Below are 26,780 nucleotides of genomic sequence, written 5' to 3' on the forward strand. Positions count from 1 at the left end.
GTGTGTATAATGATCCAAATACCCATGTGGCTTATGCTTGTTTTAAAAGGAATTTAATTGGCAAAAGTACAAGGAATAGGAGTATAGTAAGGATTAAAATTGTGCAAAGAGTTAGGAACTAAAGCAATTATTCTCATACATCCTTGACCCCAGTGCCAGTATCGAGCTCTAGTCCAAAACCTTTATTAAGTGGTGGCTTAAGTAGTTTTATTTTTACATAGCTGCTGAATGCCACAGTATCGCTGGGGAAGAGATCTGGGAGTTGCTGAATGGAGGACAGAAATGCTCCAGTGATCCATCTCCTGCACAAAGACCAAGACACAGAGTGTGCAAATACACAAATATACACTGACGTGACGGATGTAAAAATACTTGAAAGTTAATCGAGGCAGATAGCTTTGTTTGGCTTTGAAAACTTTCCATTGCTTTTGAATTGCAGTCTGCTAGGCCACCTATGCAGCTGGTTTCCTGGTTGCTGTTATCAAAGAACAGCTTCAAAATGGTGGTATAATGCAGAAGGCTCAGTCTAACTCCGCAGTCATGTCCTTCAGTACCTGTGCATTTCTAGAGAGGAGCTTGTGCAATGTTACTGGATGCTTTGAAGACAGGAGGTCTATGTTGTCTTGGTTGCCTGAGTGCTGACCACTCTTTTCTGTACATTCGGTGAGTTTGGAGGGACTTTGCTTTTCATGGCTGTTGGTTTCCTTTGTTTTTGATGACTGCCTGGGAGGGATTTCAACCCCAACATCTCACAGTACTTATTGCACTGGTGGAGGGCTTTAAACTGATCAATGAAGGAAATGGCGCAGTTGCCTTTAAACCCTTTGTATCTGCAGCAGTGAAGAAGAACAAAAAGGGGATTTCGACATTTGTTTTTCAAGCCAGGTTTACGGTGTGACTTTGGATTCATAAGTAACACTACAACATTTAATAAGCCTCTTTGAAGGAGAGACGTATTATCCCAATTTTACAGATGGTAAAATGAGGCACAAAGAGATTAAATGACTCGCCCAAGGCCAATCAGTGAGTCAGCTGCAGAGCAGAAAACAGGGCTCAGGAGGCTGGCTCTCAGCCCTGCGTTCCCGCTATAATTTCAATGTGTGGTTAATACAATTGTCAGTTAACAAACTTCTTAGATACATTTATAAACTAAGAAAAATTCCACAGTATAATCTTGATAAAGTGCTTGGGGCACCTCAGATAGAAGAAGGCTACAGAAGTGGGTAAGTGTGATCATTATTACTCTGAAGGAGTGTCCCTGCTGCTCACACCCAGAGCTAGTGTGCTGGGGACACAGCCTGTCAAGCTGCCCAATGTTGTCTCGTTCCCTTGTGCTCTCTCCATCTCTCTGTATCCATCGGTTGTTGCTTGGCTTAGATTGTAAGCTCCGGGGGGCAGGGGCAGTCGTTTTGTTTTGTTTGTAATCATAGCAGGAGTGTGATCTTTGTCCTGTTGGGATCTGTGCGTGAACCAGTTTATCTGGTAGCATCAAAATGAAAATATCTGAGCTGCAATCTAATATACAGTCCTAATATGTTCTGGGCATTTCATTTCTCTCCCTGGCAGCCTGCCTAGTGCTAATAAACATGCTGTCTGCTCCAAGAAGAAAAGCCCAATCGCCATATGACGGATGGGCCTGTCGGTTCTAACATGCTTTGTAGAATAAAATTCACCAAAGGAGATAAGCAGGTGGCAAAGAAACCAAAAACTATTTTTTAAGGCAGCATGACAGTATCTTTCTCTGTTTACCTCTAACAGCTTCATTTTGCATCTCTATTGTTCCTTTAATAGGGAGGTTGAAATGTCAGGCTATCTGCTTTCCTAGCATCAGTAATCTCACATGAGATGAAAAGGCCACCCGGGAACTCCCATGTGTCAGATCATCATGGAACACACAGTTCCACGGTAGGGTGGAAAAAACTCTTTGATGGATCACACAAATCCTGCGGTTTCTCAAACATACCCAGAAAGTAAGTCATGCTTTTCTGCATACCCGCACTTCACATTGCAGGCTCCATTGCTTCCTTACAGACACACACACATATATAGCTATAGACTTTGTTGCTTTGTTTAATCACACGCACACACACAATCTTGTCTTAAATTATTTTAAACAAATCATTGCAGCCTTGAACATATGTGGAAAGAAGACAACAAACCCTGACTATCTTGTAAGGGAAATTATTGGTGTCCTTTATGGAGATCAGCTTCAATAGGAAAGGGAAGTCCTGAATTCAGCCTTTACATTTTTGATATTTTTGGCCATTTTTGTCTTCTTGTGGTGACCTTCCAATTTCATCCCCTTCCTTAAGGTTGGAGCTGGTTGAATATTTAAAAAAAAAAATCTTTTGTGGGAATTGTAGTGAATAAAAGCACTACACTGAGGTTGCTCTTATGTGTGGTGTGAACATACCCATGCCAAGCCAGCTATGGGAGGATTTATCTGCCTGACAAGTGAATCAGGTGGTGGAGCTGCCCTGCTCTAGAGATGCTTGTCTGGTGGAAGTAGAGAAATCTCCCGCTTGACTCATTTAGGGCCAAGAGGAAGAGTTTATTCCCAGCCCTGAGTAGGCAGTGGCATATATCTGTGCTGCTCTAGGAGGAGCTCCCTAAAGGAAATGCAACTCAGACTTGCCCTCTGAGTTACAATTGCTCCATGATGCCTGTTTGCATACTAGGGAATATGTTGCATTTGCCCGTGAACTGATCCAGCATATATAACCCACTGGTCTGTATGTATCTGCACCCAATCCAAAGAGGACGTGAGTCTATTTCAGTTCTTAGCTGCAGCTTCAGCTCATGCTGCAGAGACTCATGGTTCTAGGTTTGGAGGCCTCTAGTTCAATCCAGATCAAGGTGATGAACATCACATGTACTTCACCCTGCCCTCACCACTGCTAGCCAGCCCTGTTGGCTGATGTGTGTGTGGAGCCCTGGCTTTCCTTGTCCCTTTGCTGGCTCCCAGCATGATTATCAGGCACAGAGTCCATACTCTCCCCCTACACCCTGACTCAGGTTTAGGGTAGCTTGCACCTGGTGCCCCCACTCCTTTGCACTCCCTGGCTGTGCAGGTTGCACTCACAATCTAGCCCTATGGCAGATTATAAACAGAAAGGCAAAGTAGCTTGGGGCTCTGTGATGAAATGTTCTCCCGCTCCTGGGGGGAGAGAATAGAGCCAGGACGCTCCCAGACCAAGCCCCACTCTAGAAGCAAGAAGATTCTGCTTCAGTCACATCAGAGGATGGCTCTTTTCACAAGCAAGCCTACTTGACACTGACAAGAGCTTCTCCTTTGGATCAAGCTGAGGATAGCCTTGGGCTTGACTGTGGAAATTGGCCAGGGCAGAGCAGTAACTCATCAGAAAGGGCGTGCCTCAAAGAGACAGTGTTTTGTTTCTCCTTTTGTTGTGTTTTGTTTGTGTCTGAAGGCCAGCCTTAGTCCCCCTTCCAACAGGGGTTTAATCATGAATATTCAATCAAGCCCTGGGTATTTGTGGAAATAAAGGACAAATTCACAGCGACTATTAGTCAACAACAAATAATTCAATGAGTTCTAGTTAAAACCTCTTCACTCTATAGTGGTTCTCAATTACTCTCCTGCATGGTGCAGGACTGTACATGTCAGAGATTCAGGTGCCAGTGTCTAAGGGAATAAAGAGCCTCTGTGATGTAGAGAGCCTTTGGAGAGCATCTGCTTGCTTTAATATTTAAAATATCTTGTTTCCGCTGCAGGACTGAAAGAGAGGCCACATTTCTCTTCTATTAAGCAGGAAGAAATCTAAATGCTTAGGAATCTCCAGGGCCATTAGTGATCTGACAGCTTTCACTGCAATGAATGATAGTTGCTTTTCTTTGTGATTGTTCTTGTAGATGTGTGCAAAATGACCCATTTCTGAGGCATGAATGTGGTGGGTTTTCCTCCTGGCAGACACTGCCTATTTTTCAATTGAGAGGGGGAAATCATTTCCTTTTTCCAGGAAGCCACATTCATGGAAATTATGTTCCTGCTGGTGGGAATTTTTCACATGCTCTTTCCTGCACTCTTCCTTTGCAAGAAGTTTATGCACTTTTCTATACTAGTACCGAGACCAACAGTTTAACAGTTGGAGATCATTTTGTCATGAAAAGGTAGAGTTTAAAAACCTATCCTCTTTTCTCATGAAAATAGAAAAATTATCCAGTCTGGGGGGATAAATTATTAACTCTTATGTCAGTAATGTCTCTGTAGGATCATTAGCCATTGGTCTCAGAGGACATATTGGAAGGAAACAACCATGAAATTATTTGTTTCTTTAGTCCATTGGTTTAGGCCCAAATTTTCATCAGTGATGATTGATTCTGGGTCATTCGAACGTCGGGGGCCCAACGTGAGACCTTTTGGGCCTGATTTCCCTAGGTACTGAGCACTCACAGCGTCCACTGAGTTCAACTGGAGTTCTGGATGCTCAGCTCTCATTAAAATTACGCCCAACGTGTCTCAAATTGGGCACCCAGAAACTCAGGGACTGCAGATGAGTGTCCAGTTTTGTGAAGGTTGGCTATAGTTAATTAGTCTCTGGCTAATGGGAGAATGCGTTCAAAAGAAAATCCAGTGTAATGAATTCAGACTATTTTCTTATTCGTATTTTGTTTCTGTCACTCACTATGCTCCTTTTAAAGAGCAGATCATCCAATCAGGGACCAAAAACAATAGAATATGATCAATTTCATGTCATGAATAGCAGATGCTTGAAGTGAACAATTTGTGAAAACTTCACAAACAAGCCACAGTCTCAGAGTTATTCCGCTGAAATATTCAGCACATACTGAATACGTTCACAGCAAATGGGACTAGGTCTTTAATGAAAAACGAGGCCAATATTTTGTAGAGTTTAAAAAGTTGATGAATACTATTCCACCAGCTTTATTCACAAATCAAATCACACCCATTTCTCTTTTTCTATCACAATTGGCTTTTGTTTGCTCTTGTAACTAGAGATGGGACAAAATCAACCCTGCCCCTCTGATCCAAACACCACCACATTTTGGAGGTTGAGAGGCTTCAAAATCTTGGGTTGGATCTGAATTTTGTAAATGGCCCCTATCTTTACAATGGGTCAGCGAAAGCTACCTATTTATCCCTTTATACCACACCCATCACCACAGCCTGTGAGAATTAAATCCTTGCATCTGAGCACCCCCAGCCTTTGGGGTATTCAAAAATCCAGATCCTCAGTGTTTCTATAGAGCTCTCCATCACTTACACATCTAAATGTATCATTGGTTCTGCAAAGTCTTAATAATGACTATAGTCTAGCTGCAGCTTGGCAGGACTAGTGAGGCTAATTCAAACATTCTGCTGCTATTATAGCTTGTGGGTACATGTAATGGGGGAGGAGGTCTGTGTCAGCGAATGGCTTCTAAATTGGAAATGTCCTTATGTTGCTTTCATATGTATTGCATTCAAGAGCACCGAATGACCTTTCCAAGCTCCTGAAAGAATGTTTAATCTGTTGTTTAACATGCCATGTGTTATTAATTAACTAGCTAGATCACTGATGAATGCAGTTTATGACAAAATCCCTTCATGTTTAGGGAGAAGCCCAAACCAAAACTCCTGAAATCTAAAGGAGTTAGCATTTGGATCCAGATTCAAACTTTGCGGTGCCTTTTCTCTCCACAGTAGGCTACCCCAAAGCTCTCCATGCTCAAAAACATGGAGGAAATTTTAGATTCTACATTTGGCAGCCGAAGCTTTTTTTAATCATCATGGCTATGGGTGTACAAAAGCATATCATGATCTCATTTCCTTCGTGTTTTTTACAAACCATGGCTACTCTTGGAACTTAACATCTAATCTAAAATTTTGGTTAGTAGTCATGAAGCTGCTAGAAATCAGATAATTGTATTTTACTTTTTTTGTTTAAATATAAGAAAGAATTGAGCCAATATCATATTTACAAGAGTTAAGTTGCTGACTTCGGTGCTTCCCAATAGTTAAATGATAAATGTTTTCAAGGTTTGGTTTTTTTATTTCCAGGAAAACTTTGCCCTCTAGTGGTAGAAAATTTATCGCGGCCATTTCTATTACACTTCAACTAATACATTTGTGCTTTTGTGCCTTTTTACTCCATTGATAAAACAGGCATGAGAGATATGCAAAGCAATTACTAATCAGAAATGTGTTTAAATGTTGTAAGCATCTAGTCTCTTCATAACCACTACCAAAGCGGGGGAGATAGTTAGGAGAGCAGACAAATAAATAAATTCTGGACAGTGCAATTCATTGTGGTTCAGACTCTAACTGCTTGGAATCTCTGGCTTATAAAACGATTAATGGCACTGGGCAATGCTAGAAATGTTATGCAGAATATTAATCTGGGCTGTCTCTTGCTAGATGTATTGTACGCTTGTTTTAAAAGTAATACTAGGGAAAATTAAATGAACATAAATAATTCCTGACGTTTGCCCTATCAGCTTTTCTAAATTCATCAATAACAGTTTACAGCATGACATGATAGTATTTTTCAACTTAATTGTGTAAGCAGTACAGTGAATTTAGCTTTTTATTTACTTGCTGAATTGAACAGAAACTCTATGAATGGTCTCCATTCAGCCATGATTCTGGTAAAATTTCCCAAAGTTCAATATAGGCTCAAAGGAATTCGATATGACACCTATGGGATCAATGAGTTCATCTGCCCTGCAAAGGCAGGTTACAGAATTTGCATCGGCTATCACACTGATACATTAGTTTCATTTCATCTCTGTCTTACAGAATCAAAAATATTAGAATCATTATCAGAATTATAACCTTGTATGACTGTGTATGCTGTCACAGACATACTGGGTTTACTATCTCACTTGTTTGTTTACATCATATTGCCATTAGCACTAAGCTGTGATGTGGATGAATTCTACCTATTTGTTTTCCCCTGTACATCCCAACATGTTTTAAAATCAATCTGGCAAAAATTAACTCAGAGGCATCCTCCTGGGTAAATGATGAACAATGTGGGGAAAATACAGGACCAGCAAAAAATCTGTTGCCTTGTAGAAATAACATGAGTCAAACAAAAGGACACTAGAAATTTAAATTGCTTAAGACAAAGTGTGTCTATTTGGGGTGATCCTTAGTTCAGATTTCACTGTACATTCTTTGTCTCACCTCATCTTCCTGTCTCTTTGTCTCAGATGGGTTTTCATCAGCATAATTTCCCATAGTATGCTGTATAATAACATTCATTAAAGCCTTCCTATAAATCATCAGGTTCCAGAGCACAGCGTAACATAATTAAAACTTGTCTGATTTCTTTATTTTCTAGATGGATGATGAGAGACTAATTCAAATGATTTCACTCTGGAGCCAATGAAAAAAAAAAATCAATGTAAATTTTGAAAAAGTGCCAAGCTAGAAATGTGAAGGGTTTTCCTAGAATATGCTAGGATAGTACAAAGGAGGCTGGGGGGAAAGCATTGTTTTTTTCTGTGTCTCTGGCATATAGAGAACCACATAGGCAATAAAGATATTTCTCTTTGTACCTATTGCTGTGATCAGTTCTATATTTTATACAGATTTCTTAAGGAAGAACATAACGTAAAGTATCAGAGGGGTAGTCGTGTTAGTCTGAATCTGTAAAAAGCAACAGAGGGTCCTGTGGCACCTTTGAGACTAACAGAAGTATTGGGGGCATAAGCTATCGTGGGTAAGAACCTCACTTCTTCAGATGCAAGATTCAGCTTATGCTCCCAGTACTTCTGTTAGTCTCAAAGGTGCCACAGGACCCTCGTTGCTTATAACGTAAAGTGGTTGTCACAACCATCTACCCAAGAAAGATGCAAGGGAACAGAACTGTGACATCACATACAACAAAGTTAGAGAAAAGAATAGTATGCATTAGTTGAGGAAACAAAAGGCTTGTTAAAATAATATTGGAAAGAGTGGTGGTCTCTCTCTCTCTCTCTCTCCCTCTCTGGTGCAAAATTTCACAGCAGTTATTGTTGGTAGGGTTGGAATTGCTAAACATCTCAGCAGATGAATGACATTTAAAAACTGATAAAAGGAAATTTGTGATTTCCCCATGTCTGGTTAATCTGTGGGACTCACTTCTGCAAGATATTTGCGGTCTGGTCTTAGGTTTTAAAGGGCATAGCAGGGCTTAAATAAAGGTTAGACATTTATGTGAATAATATTAATAATAATATCACTCAGACATATTTGCTAGTGTAAATGTGTATGAGGGATAATGGCACCCAGGCTTCTGGAGAGGAGTCAGCAACTAACTGTCTGGGATAGTTGCCTATGTTGTCCATTATGTGGCTTTTACACTTTCTTGTGAAGCATCTGCCAATGTCTGAGATGGGATACTGGATTCGATGGACCATGGGTCTGACCTGGTACGACTGCTTCTGTTAGGGTGACCAGACAGCAAATGTGAAAAATCAGGACAGGGGTTGGGGGTAATAGGAGCCTATATAAGAAAAAGACCCAAAAATCAGGACTGTTCCTATAAAATCGGGACATCTGGTAACCCTAGCTTCTGTGCTCCATGATATAATCTAGAGAGGACAGAAGGCAAGGTCCTGAAACTCTGGAATGCTCCTAAGCCACTGTCACAAGCTGGCTGCCCCTTTAAGGCAACCCAGGCTTGGCCTTGCCTGTGACCAGACAGCTATCCCCAGCTGAGGCTGATGGAGACTCACCTCAGATGCCAGGGAGCAGAGAGAGGACTACTTAAACAGAGCTGTGAACTCAATCTGGGGAGGAGTCCCAGGAGAGAGGAAGAGCATGGGAAGGGTCTGAGGAAATGAGGCTGGAAGAGACCCACAGACAGCAGGTTAGGATCTTGTGGAGGGGCTGTGAGGTAGGGCCTCTAATGACCAGAGAGATCTCTGAGGGAAGTTGTGAGAGTCCCTAGGGAGGGGACAACAATGGGGGAAAACCTGCTGGGAGGAAACAGCAACAGAGAAGCTCTGCAGGGCTCAGGGATAGGAGCTAAGAAGCCGAGAATGTCAGTGTAGCCTGAGAGGACAGAAGAATTATTCATTTGGATTTATTGAGATTTACAATTGGAACTTTTGTTACCCTGGAAAAGAACTGAATTCAAAAGACTTTGACAGAGACAGGCCATTGTGGGGCTAAGGAAGTGGGCACTAGAGGTGAAGTCCCCTGCAACATCATGACTTCGCATCAAGGGGTACTAGGGTGGTAAGAGCGACCACTTACAGTCCCAAGGGAGCAAACTTGCTCCATGCCTTCTAGAAGACTTCATAAAAATTCAGTGGGTGAAATTCTGGTCTTATTGAAATCAATGGCAAAACTCCCACTGTATTCATGGGGCCAAGATTTCACCCAGAGTTCCCACTCCCTGACATGGGTTATCCTCACAGAGGGATTAAAGGGACCTGTGTTTTTAGCTGTTATCTTATAGCATACCCAGTAAGTTTAATGAATGACTCTACAGATTAAAAATTAGTAGTACTTTGGGAGAAGTGGAAAATAATTATAACATAAATGGGCTAAGCTTTTTATTTCTGCTGTGGGATTCTATATATTTGTCTCTTAAGAAGGTCTAAAATAATTGCAGATCCACTTGGAGACAGGTTGCTTTTAAATGCCTTGTGCAGTGTTTGATAGCTCCAAGAGGTTTTTGTCTTTGAGAAGGCGGGTGGGGGGCTGCTTTGCAATCAAATACATGTCAGCAAATCCTTAAATGCGTTTCCTTTGTGCATCAAGTTACTAGCCTAGATATAGCTGCATTGGACATTCTCCCTCCCTCACATGCCTTGCATGGCTCACAAGAGCACACAGTCAAGCCTGAGAAAACAAGAGGCATCTGAATGTGTTGTGGGAGGAATAACTAACACACAGAGTCTGAAATGTGAGAGAGGGGTATTTATATATAAGACAAGGTGCCACCGTTTTCCAGAAGTGGGAGGGATGTTTAGTTTTAGTATCACATAACTAATAATGACAGTATCTGAAGGCTCCTGAACTTTCTGCCCAGCCCAGGACTCTCTGCCATGCTCAAATCTCTTCCAGCAAACCATTTTATTCTTCAACATGAAACTTAGGAAAAATGTCAAAACAGAAGGAAGTTCTTCTGTCCCCCAGAGGCTTCCCCCTGGCCCCTTTCAGTGCTGAAAGGAGAAAGTGCCCTTTTCTTCATTCCCGCTGCATCAAGGTCTACTGCAGGATCCCATCTCTCACCTGCAGCTCCTCTCAGCTGAGCCACTTGCTGATTTTCACAATCACTTGCTCCCTTCCCAGCTGGGTCTGATCACTGAACAGGGCTGGCTGGCCCCAGATCCTTGGCACTTAAAGGGCAGACCACCTAGTTGTAGTATCCATCAATCCGTGGCCTCTGCCAACAAGTGCGAGTTGTGGTATGGATGCATTCCATTCCAGGGACATTGTGTGCTTCATAACTGTTATTCAATAGCCATCAGATAGTAATGGTCACTTATGTGCTGGGCTGGCCTTGAACAAGCAACCTAGGCTGGGGCTGCCAAACACTTCAAAAAGAACAAGTGATTTTTGGATGCCTCATTTTTTCGGTGCTCAAAGTGAGGTGCCTTAAGAGGCCTGATCTTCAGAAGGCGATTCTTCAGCACTTCTGAAAATCAAGCCCTTATAAAGTATCTCAAGATGGGTACACAAAACCACTTTTGAAAATATAGGCCTATATCCCATTACTCATCCTCTGAATCATCACGTCTCCCTGATTTTTCAAATAATTTTGCATTGTGGGTAAGATAGGAACTGAAGTATTAAATATCGACCATTCTATTGATTTGTATTGCATTGGAGATAAAAGAACAAATAGAAAAGAAAATCTTGATTATTATTTGTTATTTTACGAGGAATACCAATGACATCTTATTTGTTCCAAGATAAAGTGTTTATGAAGAAATTCTGTAAAGCAAAACCTCCAGTACGTTCGCTTTCCTTCAAAGAGGAAAACAAATGTGTTTTCTTGATAGGAAGGTTCCCATTACTATTTTATGAATGCGAGGAGGTTAACACAAATTGCATTGGGATTGTTTTTCCCCCTAAAGTTATGGTGAGACAAACATCCAATGCACCAACTCCCATCAGGTTTACACTGTGAGGAGTTTGAAGCACAATGCAAATATAGTCCATTGAGAAATATGTCTTTCACTCACCCTTTGGCCAATGTTGCTATGCCAACGTCGGTTAACTTCATTCCTACACCTACAAAAAAACAAAACAGGGAGCTTGCATTATACCAGACTTTCTAGGAGTGTCTTCAGACTTATAGCCTTATAGATGCAGCTAGGTATTCTTTATTGATTATAGTTTGTTTCAGTTCTCTCTGTGTAGTGACAATATTTTAACATTCTCCCCGCAAACGTAGGGTTTTTGGTCTGTGCGGTTCACAACACTAGCAGCAGTCAGGTGCATTCCAGTGATTCACAAACAAGGTGATAAATGGAGCTCTAAGGTTCGGGAATGTTTCCTATGCTGGAGGGTAACTGAGAGCCTCACTTTAACTGTGGCATCTTAAAGGGACATCTAAATCCAGCATCAGAACATTTACATTTGCAAAGAGATGGATAAGGGTCATTTATTGTTCCTAAGTTTTGGGATTTGGATGTTTGCAAGTGGGGGTGGGGTGGGCTACAGTGTATTCTAATAGGGAACCCACTTTGCATATCAGCAGCATGGCCCAATAATCTTTGATCTCTGTTTAGTTTTTTGGGTGACCAACAGGTACTAAATTAAACTCTTCACTCAGTGTTTCCAAAAAGCACTTACCACTTTTACCCCCACTTTTGTTTTACTAGCCATGGGTGGGCAAAGCCTTGCCCTGTGTTGTGCGCTTGTGCTGTGGAGAGATGATGATGCAGGGAGTCTCCTTCTCCCTCAGAGCAGGTGTGCAGGTATAGGGTAGGATACAGATCTAGCACTTCCTCGAGTGCACCGCAGGAAACCAAGCTAATGTGCCTTGCAACATTCACAGCCAAGCCATTCCAAGGGGATGTGGTCAGCAGTTTTGGAGCATGGACGGGGTCCCAGTGGTCCCCCTTTGTGAGGATGCTACTGTCAGCATCAGATACACGGTGCTCCTTTTTCGGAGCAGCAGGTAAGAATCAATAGAGCGTATAGCTCCCAGGCTCAGATGCTAACTCAGAGGCTCTGCTTCCTGACTCGAGCATGCCTCATACTCATCAGGCCAGGAGGAGTTTGTCCTATAGGCTTTTCCCTGTTAATTCATTTGCATTTGTTTTGGGGGTTTTTTCAGCCTTCTAATTTGAAAGGGTAGGGGGTGGAAAGATTCCACCTTTCCTTGCAGAACCCCAGCCAGGACTGTTGCTCTATTTATTCCCTCAACAACTTCGTGAACCCACAGACTACTTCTTTAAAGGCCAAATATTTGCACAATGCGGGTGAGCGAGGTGCATAATGGTGTCACGGCAGTGTTCTCTAGATATAAGGAGGTCATTCCTTCAGACGTGATCAGGAGCCTGGGTGTGAATTTTTCATTGGTTTTAAAGACAGATGTTAGATGTTTAAAGGCAAGGCAAAGTGCTGGCACAGGGTGCTGTTTTTAGAGTCTTTTATTTCACAAAGCAGTTCATAAATCCCAGAGTGGTGGGGTAAAAAGCAGGCATTAGTCAGCCTTGTATTGAATGTTCTGATTTACTAAGGTGCATTTGTAGTAAAATGAAATCTCTTAGTAAGAGTGTGAGACTTTTTTTTCTTTCCAGAGTGGTTATTTACAGAGACACAAGCCATGTGAAAACTTCTCCTACTCCAGATTGGATGCCAATTAACCTTTTTAAAGCACTTGCCACAGCAAGCAGCTAATTCATTTCTTTCCTGTGAGTGTGGATCACACACAGAAAGCCAACACAGCACCAGAGCTCACAGGGCCAACGTTAGAGAGTAGAAAAGAAAATATCAGAAACCTCCCTGCACAGCTTTTATTCTCTCCCATGTGAGATGCCATATCAAAAGGCCGTGTATTATTTTAATTGTTCTAACCCCATATTTGTATTGTTCTCCAGTCACTTTGCCAAAGGCACTTGTAATTAGTATTGATTTTTTTTTAATTACCAGGTGGGTCTCAATGCTTCAATTAGACTAAAAAAGAATATACTTTAGAAAATCCAATGTCCCTATTTAATAATTTGACTGCGGTTCCTCTGGCATAATGCTAGTTCGAATTGTTATTTCAGGCAAAAAAGCCTGTTACAATAAGTTTTTGATAACAGTAATTTACAGATATTTTTATACTGACAGGGTATCATCTAATTAGCTAATTCCCGTGAACAATGTTGTTCTTTACTTGTACTTCAGTAGAGTGTAGGAGTCATGAACCAGGGCCCCATTGTGCGAGGCATTGTACAAACAGATTCATTGGAAGCTGGAGCCATGTGACTTCCTGGTTTGCATAAGAGGCTCAGGTGTGATTCCTGATTCCAGTCTCTCACTACCAAGGCCAGAAAGGACCAGGAGCATTGCAAGGGCAGCAGGCTTAGCACAGCAGCGGGAGCAAGTCAGGAATGACACAGTTAGACTCAGATGAGAGTACCATATGTCCAGAACGGGCTGGAGAGAGTATAACACAAGCCAAACAGTTGGTGGAGTGAGGAGAAGTGCTGCCTAGGGTTCCAGAGAACCAGGGCCGGCTCCAGGCACCAGTGAAGGAAGCAGGTGCTTGGGGCGGCCAATGGAAAGGGGCGGCACATCCGGGTCTTCGGCGGCGGGTCCCTCAGTCCCTCTCTTTCTCTTTGAGCTGCCGCCGAAGTTCCGCCAAAGAGGAAGAGAGGGAGTGAAGGACTTGCTGCCAAATTGCCACCGAAGAATGGAGTGGCATGATTGAGCTGCCGCCGAAGGTCGGCTTTATCTTTTTTTTTTTTTTTTTTTTGCTTCGCCACTTGGGGAGGCAAAAAAGCTGGAGCTGGCCCTGCAGAGAACAAGCTCCCTTCCAAGAGACCCAACTTAAAGCTCCAACTAGGAAACTATTTTAGCTTGTTGAGAGCACAGCCATCGAAACACATCATGGGGCCATTCAGAACTCACTTGTCAAAACATATGCTGTTTTGGGGCATCAGATCCTGCTGTGTGTTACACTCTGTCAGTCCCACCGACATCAGCGTAACTGAGAGCTGAAAATGGCCCTCAGTCTGTAGCCTAGGACAAATTATTGAAGGTGAAATTCCTCCTCACGTAGACAACCGACACAAAGACTACACCATTTAAATATGAATTTTATCCCTATATTAATGTTTAAGTGGTGCAATAGGCTTCATGTTATTTCAACCCATGGTTTCTAATACCATCATTAATACCTGTATGGGACAGATTGCCCCTTTTGTCCTCCTGCTGTTAGATAATGTACAGCCAACTGAATGGATGGGTTGTGTGTGCTCAAAGGGTTTCTCATGCCCTAAATTCCTTCTCTTACAACCATTACAAATCTCTTTTGACTTCAGTGGGCATATGTCAGGCTCTAAGGCCATGTCTAGACTACCACTTATGCCAGCAAAACTTATGTCGCTCAAGGGTATGAAAAAAATACCCTCCTGAGAGACATAAGCTTCCCTGGCATAAGTACTCATGTGCACAGCATTATGTTGGCAGGAGAGGTTCTCCTGCCGACATAGCTACAGCCACTCATTGAAGTGATTTTATTATGTTGACAGGAGAGCTATCTCCCATCAGTGCAGAGCGGCTACACGAGTGATCTTACAGCTGCATAGGCTGTGCTGCTGTAAGCTTGCTCGTGTAGACATGACCTAAGGCAGCTAATGCCTTTGAGCTGTTAGTGACATGCCACATGTGATGCTCTATGGAATTGTGACACACTTTATATTATTATTATTAATACCAATGTTATAAAATTGCAATGAATCGTGCTAGATATGCCGTGTAAGGTATCTGTGAAAACGTTATGATTTGCCAAGTATGATAATCTTATTTATATGTTTGTATCACCTTTCTATTGTGAGTTATAGATATGTCAGGTATATCTGTATTTCCAAACTTGTGCTGTGCATCTGGGTGACACCCCCAGACAGATTGTCATCAGCACTGCCTAGCCTGTTCAATGGCCCATCAAGGGTCATCAACTGTACAATGAACCCATTGAAAGGAACCAGAGAATACACCTGATGAGTCCGCACAGCAGGTAGGGGCATGCCTAGAACTCTAAGGCTTTTCCTAGAACTCTAAGGCTTTTCCATACCATGTGCTGTGAAGCTTGTGTTTGGTACAAAGGAAGTACAAGCTGCATGGTAAAAAGAATGTAAAAGGCAGCTGCATCATCTCCATTTGTCTTCATTCCTGCTTCTTACCTCTGGAGTAACTTTTCTACAAACTGAAGCTCTGAACAAAGGACTAAATGACTCATCCATGCTGTGGATGTATTCCAGAGGGACTTTCAAGCCGGCAAACTCACCAGTACTGCTAAGAACCTGATACATGGATGCTGAGGTCTTTGTATGTATCTGGGTGCTTTATCATTTAACAACTCTCTTCTTGTTCTTTCTTCCTTTTTATAATAAACCTTTAGTTTTAGATGCTAAAGGATTGGCTGTCAGTGTGGTATTTTGGGTAAGATCCAAACTAATATTGAACTGGTAATGTGGCTGGCCTTTTGGGGTCAGAAGAACATTTTATATAGTGAGCAAAGTTTTTAAATAACTTCTCACTGTACTGGACCTATGAGCTGATTGGGAGCCAGAGAACTGGAATGTAATAAAGGGGGCTGTGTGATTTCTTTTTTCAGCTTCTTGATAACCAGTGTGGGGGATCAGAAGCACAGTTTGTGACTGGTTGGTGAGTTTAACTTCAGTGTTACTCCCAAAACTGGTGGTTATCTGCTCTCCCTTTTGCAGCCTGCCCTGATGTTGGCATTTTAAGGCACACTGGGTCACACTGCTTACGTTGTGTTTCTGAAATAAAGGCTCAAGACAAAATGTTCCAACTTTGGTGCCTGAAGACTGGCATTTAAATCCATATTTAGACACCTAAACATGTGGCCTGGTATTCAGAGATATGGAGCACCTGCAACTCCTAGTCTGGGTTATAATGCCTAGTAATAATACTGTCCTTTACAGGAGACTATGCTTGATGCCATGGGTGGCTTCTATGTTCCAATGACACTGAGAGCTGTGATGGCGGGAGTTTTAACTCCTGTTAGGACTATCCAACAGACAAAAAGGGTAGGGACTAGACAAAAAGCAGGCCACTGGCTGAGCGATAGGCCAACAACCTATCCTTGTAAAAGAGCTGAGTTCTAGAAACACAACAGGAGAACCATTCTGTCAAACAGCATGATAGACATGGATGGCGGAGCCTTGTGGGTACCGCAGGTGATGTCTGATGGCGTGGGAAGGATTCAGATTCTGAGTGTGGGGCTAAAAGGTCAAGAATTAAATACTAGAGCCACAAAAGGAATTAAATTACTCAAGAGAGAGACAGTAAGTGTGCTGGCAGGTGTGCAGTCAGGGCACTGGACATGAGCTGTTCAACAGGAATCTCTCTAGTTTCCATCCAGGGGAAGTAGTTTTATGTGATGAGGTTAGCGAGTGAGAATAACCCATGCCTGCTTGGTGTGGCACTCTGTCCCGTTCTAGTGGCGGCTAGACTAGCTAGAGATTGATGAGCCTTCTACAGCCTTGGCTAAGAGACATGCGTCTTTTAGCTCATGCAGTAGAGGATCATGGGTAAGTGAGCTCCCAGGTTTGATCCTGGCTGCCGATGACTGGGGTCAGTCGGCGTTACATGACCATGCTCAGCAACTTCAATATGTTGAAAACTGCAAAGAATAGAATTGTGCTGGAATGAGGCTCTGAAGGCATATCTCCACAGCCTGTGACCGTGAGATTCCTGGCCTGGGGCGACAGACATGGGTTGGCGAGACTCGTGCTAGCACTCTAAAAATAGCTGTGTAGACAGCGCTTTCAAGTGCACTACCCTCATCCCTAGGCTTCAGAGTCTGAGCTGCTGCCCAAGTTGTAACTTCAGTGCAGATTTTGTAGCTAGCACGAAGCCCCACCCCAAATCTGTCAGCCCAGGCAGGGAGGCTCACTGCCACTGACTCCATACACGTACTATGAAAGTCTGTCTAGTCACTGGGATACTGAGTGATTGGGTGTCAGGGTGATAGCATGACAGAACTGTCACATACTGTCACAAGGATCAGAACTCTCACCTTGAAAATCTGTAACGAGCAAATTTCCATTGGTTTTCTCATACAGCCAGTGCTGAAAGGTGCAACACTTCTGACCAGCTTCTGAGTCTTTTCTCATGAAATTTATTTCCTTGCCATCCCGGACAGAATATTTCACAAATTCTCCAATCAGTTCCTCTTCCACGGTTGCATAAGGGATATTATTCTCAGGACGATGAACAAGGAAAATAGGAATGATCCTGAAATCGAACCCAATAAACTTTAATGATCTCAGTCAGGGAACGTGTAAGAGACTTTTTGTCCAGGAACATGCAGTTTCAGACAGTCAGTAGAAAAGATACTAGGGCTGAGTCAAGTTTGATAGTAGGAAACGTTTTGATAGGAATTAGATCCTTCAATTGTGCAGTGATCTACAAATGATGTAAGTTCTGTTTCATTTACTGGGTCAAATCTAAACCCTTCTGCATTAAGTTTTCAAAGCATAATTGCCAATGTCGTCCTTGTACATTCTGAAAATGAAGGCCTACATTTTAAAAAGTGTTCACTAATTTTTGGGTGCATTGTTTTTATGGTGCCTTTTTGACAACAGAAGGCCTGATTTTTAAAGGTGCTGAGCCCTTTTATCCTCCAGTGGCTTCCATGGCAATGTTATCTGTGATCAGTGTTGATGCACTTCAGTAGGCACTTCTTGGGTTTCTCAATTTGTGCACCTAAAGCCAGAGGCATCCAAAGTTAGTTAGCACTTTTGAAAATTCAGATCAAAACAACTCTTTTGCCAGACAACAAGAGGAAGAAATGTAATAACTTTTTTTTAGAGGGATCATTAGATTCTTAGTACAGACTGGCTCAAGACAAAGCCTTGGAGCTGAAAATCCCTGAACTCTGGTGATGTTTGTGTCTAGTTCAGAACTCCTCAGTTGACTCCAGGTGAAATTTCACATGGAAATTCAAAACCAGGCAAAAACTCACTTAGTTTTCCAACTCAAAACTTGAGCTAATTTTGCCAAAAGGTTTGCAAAGCCTTCCATGAACGTGGGCTGGGTTTGCCAGACCTTAGGTTCATTTATGGTTAGGGATGGAATAGATATGAAACTGGTTGCGGTCCAAATCCAGACAAACTGTGGAAGTTTTGCTTTGAGTTATGAGGTCTTCTCAAAGACCAGTGAACATAAAGTGAAACTGATGAGCTTAGCATGTCTAGCTAGCACATACTTGAATCTGTTGAGGATTCTAGAAACTACTTATCTCACTGCCAACATGAACCTCTTGGTTACCAGAGTTCATTGCTGTTGCTGCATCTCGGCTTCTGAGAAGTGCATTGAAACCTCAGAATGCGCCTGATTCTGTTTACACTGGAGTGACACAGGAGTGCTCCGGAGGAGTGCCCTGCTACCAGGGTCAGCTCTAGCATCTTTGCCGCCCCAAGCAGGGAAAAAAAAAACCTGCGATTGCAAGCGGCGGCAGCTCTACCGCCACTTCATTCTACGGCGGCAATTCGGCGGCAGGTTCTTTGCTCCGAGAGGGAGTGACGGCCCTGCCGCTGAATTGCCGCTGAACGGCCGGAGGTGCCGTCCCCCTCTTCATTGGCCGCCCCAGGCACCTGCTTGCTACGCTGGTGCCTGGAGCCGGCCCTCCCTGCTAATACAGTGAAGGGTGGCAGGAGAAACCCTAAGAGTAACTCCACTGATGTCACTGGTGAATGACACTGATGCTAGTAAGCACAGAATCAGGCTCCAGTATCTCATGATGATAATGCTATTTTGAAATCAAATGGAGTTTATCACAAGACATCGCCATATTTTATTATACAGCTCCCAAGATCTCCAGGCAGTGCCTGTGATAACCAATGTATGGAGCAATAGTCACTGCTTTACAGGAAGTTATGGCAAACCCCAGAGAAGTGTGCTCCTCTCCAGTCACATGCCTTCCTGCATCCAGCATCATCCCTTAAATCGATATTTCCAAAATGGTGGTGGTCACACCCAGAAGTATAACTCTCAAGGAGAAGACCACTACTTCTGGAAATGGCAGTGTTCAAGGGGCCTGATTCCCAGCATAATTTGGTACACACAGCTCATATTGAAATGAATTCGAGTGTTGCCCATATAATTGATGGGATACAGAGGCCTGAGATGGCGTGGAGATAGAGCAGATGGGCACGGACCTGGAGAACTCTTCCTTACTGCTTTTTCAGGCCTGGTCTACACTTCATTTTTACTGGTATAACTATTTGGTTTATGGGTGTGGTTTTTATTTTTATTTTAACCAATGTATTTAAATGGGTAAAAGCCCTAGTGTGGAGCAGGAATGCTGGTATAAAGGGGCCTGACACCTGTCCAGTTATTCCCTTTGCCATTCGGGAAAAGCTGTACCCTTTTATACTGATACAACGGTGTCCTCACTAGAAGCTCAGGATGTAAAGATTGCAGTTCTGGAGGAGGAGGATCTTTCTCTCACTTGGTAAAACCTCTCATTCCCTTTACAGGGGTGTTGCCAGGAATGGTATTTGCCTTTAAGGAAAGCGTGTGGTACTGAACAAGTTGCTTTAGCAAAGCATTCCAGAGTCTGCATTTTGTGTGATATCAACAGAGCTCATTTGGAAAATTCTTTATAGGCACCAATGTAGTAGTAGCAGCAGCTTGCAGTAAACGCCGCAAGACTTATAGCCCTTCCTTACTGCATGGTTTTAAAAGGTCCCACCGAAAAATCCTCTTAAATGCAGTCTCGGGCATGTAGGTCCCTTTACGCTCATTTGAGAACCCCTTTCTTTGCTTTGCTTCCCCCCCTAAAACTCAGTGGTGCAGCGTTGCCTGCTTTTATCTCAGAGCTATGGAGAAAATAAAAACCAGTCATGCTGAGCACGCATACTGCATACAGAGTAACCAAATGGAAGCAGTCCAGCCTTCCTCTTTCCTTCTGGTGCTGTATGAAATAGCTGCCACCATGAATGGCATGTATATAAATTATTCTAATTAGTAAAGATGGAAAGAGGTGGTGTGGATACCAAAACCACCTGCTGTTTTGGATAAAGCCAGGATTTAGCTTAATGTTCAGCTCACTTTGGGTCAGCATATAGCTGTTTTATTTCACTGTTTTCTGGATTGGGATCCAAATAGAATCATCTTTCTCTATATATAGAGAGACTACTGGGAAAATAGTTAACTCATCCACTCTAATTTTTTTCAGTGATTCAGATGCAGCTGAAGCAGATATCTTATGTCCTCTACAAGGAGATGGAGACTTAGGCTGCTCACAGGCATGTGAGGTTTATCCTTGAGGTGAGTCATGGACAGGTGGAATTTCAACCATCCTTAGGGCATCTGACTATATATGGTAGCCATACACGGGAACAGCAAATCCTTTGAAAAATATCTGAGATATCTGTTGCAAAATTCACGAGGTGTCACTTCCCAACCTGAGGTGCAGCGACGGGTCTGTACTAAAATTACTAATCTGATCTCCACACATAGACAAACCCGCTCTCTACACTGGGACAATCCTTCAATATGAACATCCCAAACATGGGAAGAGTCCAGAACCAGAGCTAAACTTTGTGGCTTAAGCACAGATGGGCTCAAGTGACTTGCCTAAACAGAAGAGACTTAGTACCAGCTTTCAGAAATTCTACGTTTTTTTTTTTGTTAGGTTTTATTTTTAATTGAAAGCTTTGGGGTCTGACTCTCATCTCCCACTGGGTTTACACTGGTGTACTTGCACCGACATATATGGATTACTCTTTACATCAGTGTATGTGAGATCGGAATTAGGCCCTTTGCTTCTGAATCTCTGCTACTCACTGGATTTTACTATTTTTCTCTATAATTGGAAGACAGAATCATTCTTACCATTTCATCGTTACCAAGTATGATCTAAGATATGACTGCAGTGGTACCCCATATGTTCTCAGCATGCCTGTTTTTTCTTCCCCAGCAATATTTTCCAGGAGCCAGATGGCCACTGTAGCTCAGAATAATATACATACTCACTCTGGCACTTCTCCAAAGCCTTCCAAAGATTCTGCTTCTGCTGCGTATATCTTGGCATACTCTCTTGCGGTATTTTGAACATAGCATTCCTATATTACAAACAGGAATGCCAATGCAGCGTTACTGAAAACATTTAACACAGCCAGCTGTTTGAAAATTTCAAAGCCAGCTATTCCCACAATGTTTGTTTATGGAGGAAAATGGAGTTTACCTGCATTGCCAGTTTGTAGTTCTTCTGAACAAGTTCATCTTTGGTTTTGGTCCCGTATGAAATAGCAGTGTGCACTTTAAGAACACAGGGATGACCGGGGCTGAATATAGGCACTAGGCCTTGCATCACTTTACTTCGAAATGCTTTCCGGTGCACCCCTTCACCAAAGTGTAACTCTTCCGTTGCAATTCTTCCATGCAGGTTGCCACCAAAATAGCTATCGCTGATGAAGTCTTCTCTGAACATGAGCTGAATGAATTCAATCTCTTCCAAACCTAAACCACAATGAAACTGTGTTCTGTACAGCATCTTTCCATATGCACAGTAAATTGCAAAGAAAGAGACTGTTAAGAGTGAAAGGAAAAGAATAGGGGAAAGAGGTGGAAAGAAGGCTGTTCTGATGGGGAAAGACTGCTGAAGAGAATGCCGAAACACTGTGGAGGGACAGAGAGGGAGTCTCATTGATGGAGTAGAGAGGGAAATAGAGAGCTACAGGGTCCATGAGGTAGGCTGGAGCAAATCCACAATGGATTTTAGAAACAACCAGGGCAATTTTGAACTGGATCCTCAAATGTACGTGAAGCCACTACAGCTGCTTGAGAACCTGAAGTCGGTGGTGGCAGTGATTTGCTTCAAATTTTTTGTTCCCATGAGAAGGCAGGAAAGTTGGGCCATTGAGTCTACAAAATACACACACAGCTAGGGTGTGCTCTATTTGCATGTGTGATTGCACACCTAACCTCCCTGGAAATCAGGCCTAATCTTTTTAGAAAAGCCTGAAGATGTGAGTGTGTTGTCAATTCTGCATTAGCTTATTTTACAATTTGAAAAAAAAATGTTTAAAAATTAACTTTAGATTTCAGATTTCTTCAGTGCAGAAACCTTGTTTACCTGTGTGCTTGTACAGAGACCTGGTTCAAGGAGGTCCCAATCTGGACCAGGTACTACCATAATATACATAATAATAATAGCATCAATAACATTTTTCAGATCAGTCCCAGAGCTGCAGAATTACATGCTAAATCTTGTATCTTGAATACTTGTGTTTTAAAACAGTAAGCACTAGGTTAAAGATTGATTAGAAAGGAGAGAAGATAATAGGAGGACTAGGAGGGATGGTCTAGGTAATACTTAGTCATGCCTCAGTGCAGGGACTGGACTTGATGACCTATCGAGTCCTTTCCAGTCCTCCATTTCTATGATTCTATGACTTTTATTCCACAGGTGGTTTTGTGTAGACTCGGGTTCTCCATAAAATATTGTGTCACATTCATCTGTGGAGTAACTGCATTGATTTCAGTGGGGGTGAAACTAGGCATACATTTGAACCATAATTTCTCGAACTGTCACCTGTGGATTTTATAGGTTGCACTGAGATGACAAACATCTGCTTAAGTTTGTTAAAACTGAATAAAACTGCGGAATTACTGACTTCAATTTCGAAATGTGTGGAATAATGTTACCAAGAAAATACAGACAAAATATCAGAGGAAGAAGAAGCAGAGAAATACAAAAAGAGTAAAAGAAAAAACTGGAGTGGAGAAAAGGGCAAGATTGTAGAAGAAAATTAACTAAAAATTCTACCTGCGTTTCTGATCTCCAGAGTGGGGTGACCAGATGTCCCGATATTAGGGGCTTTGTCTTATATAGGCAACTATACTCCCTGCCCCATGGGGGGAAAAAGAAAGTATCCCAATTTTCACACTTGCTATCTGGTCACCCTGCTGCAGAGTTACATAGAGTGAGGACTACTTTCATCTCTCTAGGTACATACAACTTCTCCTGTGTTAATGAAAAGTGAGAGAAGAAAACCTAAAGCCCTAAGTGGTGCAGTCCAAAGTCTTTCTGCTTGCAAAAGTGACTATCTCCAATTTAGACTATGTAAACCTTTGGCTCCCTTTGAAGCAAAGAATGAACAGTGTATGTCTATATACAGTACTCTAATAAAAGGGCTCCTTATCTCCAATTATAGTTTTTTTATCAAGTTATACAGCATTGCTAGATGAAAAGCCCTCCATTTGTTTTAAAGAGGAAGTGAATGATTAATTCTACTCCTCAAAGAGAAACAAGAAAAAAATCAACCATCTGAATGAAGTAGTTGACTAGTACAGTATGTTCAGAAATGATAAACCAATTTGCAAAGCGTTGTCTATCTTTAGCACATGCATTGCAAGATGTTCCGGTCTGATTAAATAAAAGATAACACATGGGGAAAATATTCCAGATCTCCATCCTTGCCCTTCTCCTTGGGTAAAGTTACACAGCAGACAACTTGCAAATACCATGTGTTCAAATAGCACTGGAAGATTTTATGCCAGAATATCTTATTGCTCCTCTTTTTTTTTCTCCTTCTTTATTACTGTGACATGTTGCGGTGGTATCTCACTAGTTACTGTGTGTGAAGTGGCAGTGCACCAAATGCATCGAAAGTATCTGTCCATTTAACTCAACCTGTTTTATACTACAGGAATTCCATAAAAGGCACAATTCTGCAAACTCCCATTAGCTTTAAGGGGAATTTTGCCTTTACTGGGACAGCAAGGGGCAACGCATAATGGGAAAGAATTGTCAAAGAAATATTGCACTGATGACTGATCTATAAGGTCTGAAGGCATTTCTGGTGCAAGAGGAAAAGATGATTTATCATGTATTAATGGTATAATGAAAGAGGATTCAGGGTCAAAGCTAATTTAATCTCTGATGAGTGTTGTGTCTCGGGCTGCACCTTGGAAACACTATCATATCATAGGTCTGGAAGGGACCTTGAGAGATCATCTAGTCCAGTACCCTGCATTCATGGCAGGACTAAGTATTATTCAGATCATCCCTGACAGGTATTTGTTTAACCTGCTCTTAAAAATCTCCAATGATGGAGATTCCACAACCTCCCTAGGCAATTTATTCCAGTGGTTAACCACCCTGACAGTTAGAAAGTTTTTCCTAATGTCCAATCTAAACCACCCTGGCTGCAATTAAAGCCCATTGCTTCTTGTCCTATCCTCAGAGGTTAAGGAGAACAATCAGACCTACAGATACATAACCATTAGTACCCAAGCCACAACTCTGGAGCTGAACACCTCTGAAGTTTGGAAAAATTCAAAATCCCAAACCAGATCTGACTGTTGTAACTGGCCCTAGCTATAAAATGGGTCAAATGGGCTAAATCCTCTGCTCAGATGCTCCCGAATATCGGAGTGTTTAAACTCCAGACCTGAATTTTAGTGATAAGTGCATTCACCAAGATATGTGATGCATTGTGAATGTTGGCTTAGAATATGTGCCTATGTGATCAAAACCCCCCACCACTGTTAATCAGAGTTTTTGAAAATCAAGCTGCGTGACTTTCCAATACAGATTGACAATGTATATTATGATGATTTTGCTATATGATTAGGTAATCATCCAGAATTACTGCTTCAAGGTTACTGGTCTAGTGGATAGGGAGAAGCTGTTGACATGCTATATCATGATTTTAGTAAGGTTTTTGACACAGTCCCACATGACATTCTCATAAGCACACTAGGGAAACATAGTATTGGTAATTTCATCTAAGCCACAACTGGTTGAAAAAACGTACTAAAAAGTAGTGTTCAATGGTTCACTGTCAAACTGGGAGGACATATCTAAAGGGGTCCTGCAGGGGTCTGTCCTGGGTTTGGTACTATTCAATATTTTCGTTAGTGACTTGGATAATGGAGTGGGGAATAAACTTATAATATTTGCAGATGACACCAAGCGGGGAGCACTTTGGAGGACAGCATTAAAATTCAAATGACCTTGACAAATTGGACAATTTGGTCTGAAATCAAGATGATATTCAAAAAAGACAAGTGCAAAGGACTTCACTTAGGAAGAAAAAATCAAATGCACAAATAGAAGTACAAAATGGGAAATAACTGAGTAGGTGGTAGTACTGCTGAAAAGGATCTGGGGCGTATAGTGGATCATAAATTTAACATGAGTCAACAGTGTGATGCAGTTGTGAAAAAGGCTAATAACATTCTGAGATGTATTAACAGGAGTGTCGTATGTGGGAGGTAATTGTCTCATTCTACTTCGAACTGGTGAGGCCTCAGCTGAGTATTGTGTCCAGTTTTGGGTGCCACACTTTAGGAAAGATATGGACAAATTGGAGGGAATCCAGAGGAAAGCAATAAAAATGATCAAAGCTTTAGAAAGCCTGACCAATGAAGAAAGATTTAAAAAATGGGCATGTTAGTCTTGGGAAAAGAAGTCTGAGGGCAGAGGTGAAAGTAAGCCTGTACGGTCCAGTATGGCATACCAGTAAGAAAGTGGCTACTGGTACATAGTTGACCATACAGGTAGGGCTGCTGATAGGGAGGGGCAGGGGAAAGGGGCAGCTATTGCAGCAGCGGCCGAGACCCTGGCCCTTTAAATCGCTGCCGGAGCCTGGATTGGCACAGGCCGGCAGCACTGAAGGGCTGGCTGGGGGAGTCTGGCCACAGTCCCGCCCCTTCTGCCTGAGGCTCTGCCCCTTCTTGGGGCCCAGAGCACCCCCACAAACCTTGCCCAGGACCTGGCTGCCCTGCATACCAGTAAGTCCATTAAGTTACTTTCACCCCTGTCTGAAGGAGTGACCTGATAACAGTCCTCAAATATGTTAAGGCTTTTTATAAAGGGGATGAGGAGCAATTGTTTTCATTGTACACTGAAGTTAGAACAAGAAGTAATGGGCTTCATTTGCAGGATGAGAGAGTTCGATTAGATATTAGGAAAAAAATTCTAACGATACGGGTGGTTAAATTCTGGAATAGACTTCCAAGGGAGGCATAGATGCCGACTTCTGCTCCCGCCAGTGGATGCTCGATGCCCCCTCTGCCACCATCCCCCCCCAACTCCACCCCTTCCATGAGGCCCCGCCCCTGCCCCCCCTCCCACTCCTGCCCCGCCCCCATTTCAACTCCTTCCCCAAAGTCCCCACCCCAACTCCACCCCCACCCTGCCCCTATTCCAACTCCTTCCCCAAATCCCCGTCCCGGCCCCACCTCCTCCACTGAGTGCGCCATGTTCCCGCTCCTCCCCGTCCCTCCCAGAGCTTGCTATGCCGCAAAACAGCTGTTTGGCAGCAGCCGGGCGGGAAGCGCTGGGAGGTAGGTGGAGGAGCAGTGACGCGGCGTGTTCAGGGGGAGGGGGAAGAGGAGGAGGAGGAAGGGCGGGGCGGGGGGGTGAGGGGACCTGGGTTGCCGGTGGGTGCAGAGCACCCACTAATTTTTCCCCATGGGTGCTGCAGCCCTGGAGCACCCACGGAGTCGGTGCCTATGAAAGGAGGTTGAGCAAAACCCATCAGTGGAGGTTTTTAAGAACAGGTTAGACAATCGTCTGTCAGGGTTTTTAAGAACAGGTTAGACAATGGTCTAGGTTTATTTGGTCCTGGCTCAGTGCAGGGAGCTGTACTTGGTAACTCCTCGAGATCCCTTC

The 26,780-nt window shown here is 42.8% G+C and overlaps 1 protein-coding gene across 1 annotated transcript in view; it reads right to left on the minus strand.

Annotated features, from left to right (window-relative positions):
• Positions 1-244: 244 nt before the first annotated feature.
• The window catches only part of ALPK2 (alpha kinase 2), a 71,163-nt gene continuing 44,627 nt past the window's right edge, over positions 245-26,780 (minus strand). The window contains exons 7-11 of the mRNA XM_034774464.1: positions 21,342-21,616; positions 21,131-21,219; positions 17,166-17,383; positions 11,146-11,194; positions 245-830 (exon numbers count right to left, since the gene is read on the minus strand). Coding sequence (XP_034630355.1) covers positions 614-830; positions 11,146-11,194; positions 17,166-17,383; positions 21,131-21,219; positions 21,342-21,616 — 848 coding nt within the window. The 3' untranslated portion in view covers positions 245-613. The remainder of the gene's footprint in view (positions 831-11,145; positions 11,195-17,165; positions 17,384-21,130; positions 21,220-21,341; positions 21,617-26,780) is intronic.

This window comes from Trachemys scripta, chromosome 6, assembly GCF_013100865.1.
Source record: "Trachemys scripta elegans isolate TJP31775 chromosome 6, CAS_Tse_1.0, whole genome shotgun sequence".
NCBI classification, from domain to species: domain Eukaryota; kingdom Metazoa; phylum Chordata; order Testudines; family Emydidae; genus Trachemys; species Trachemys scripta.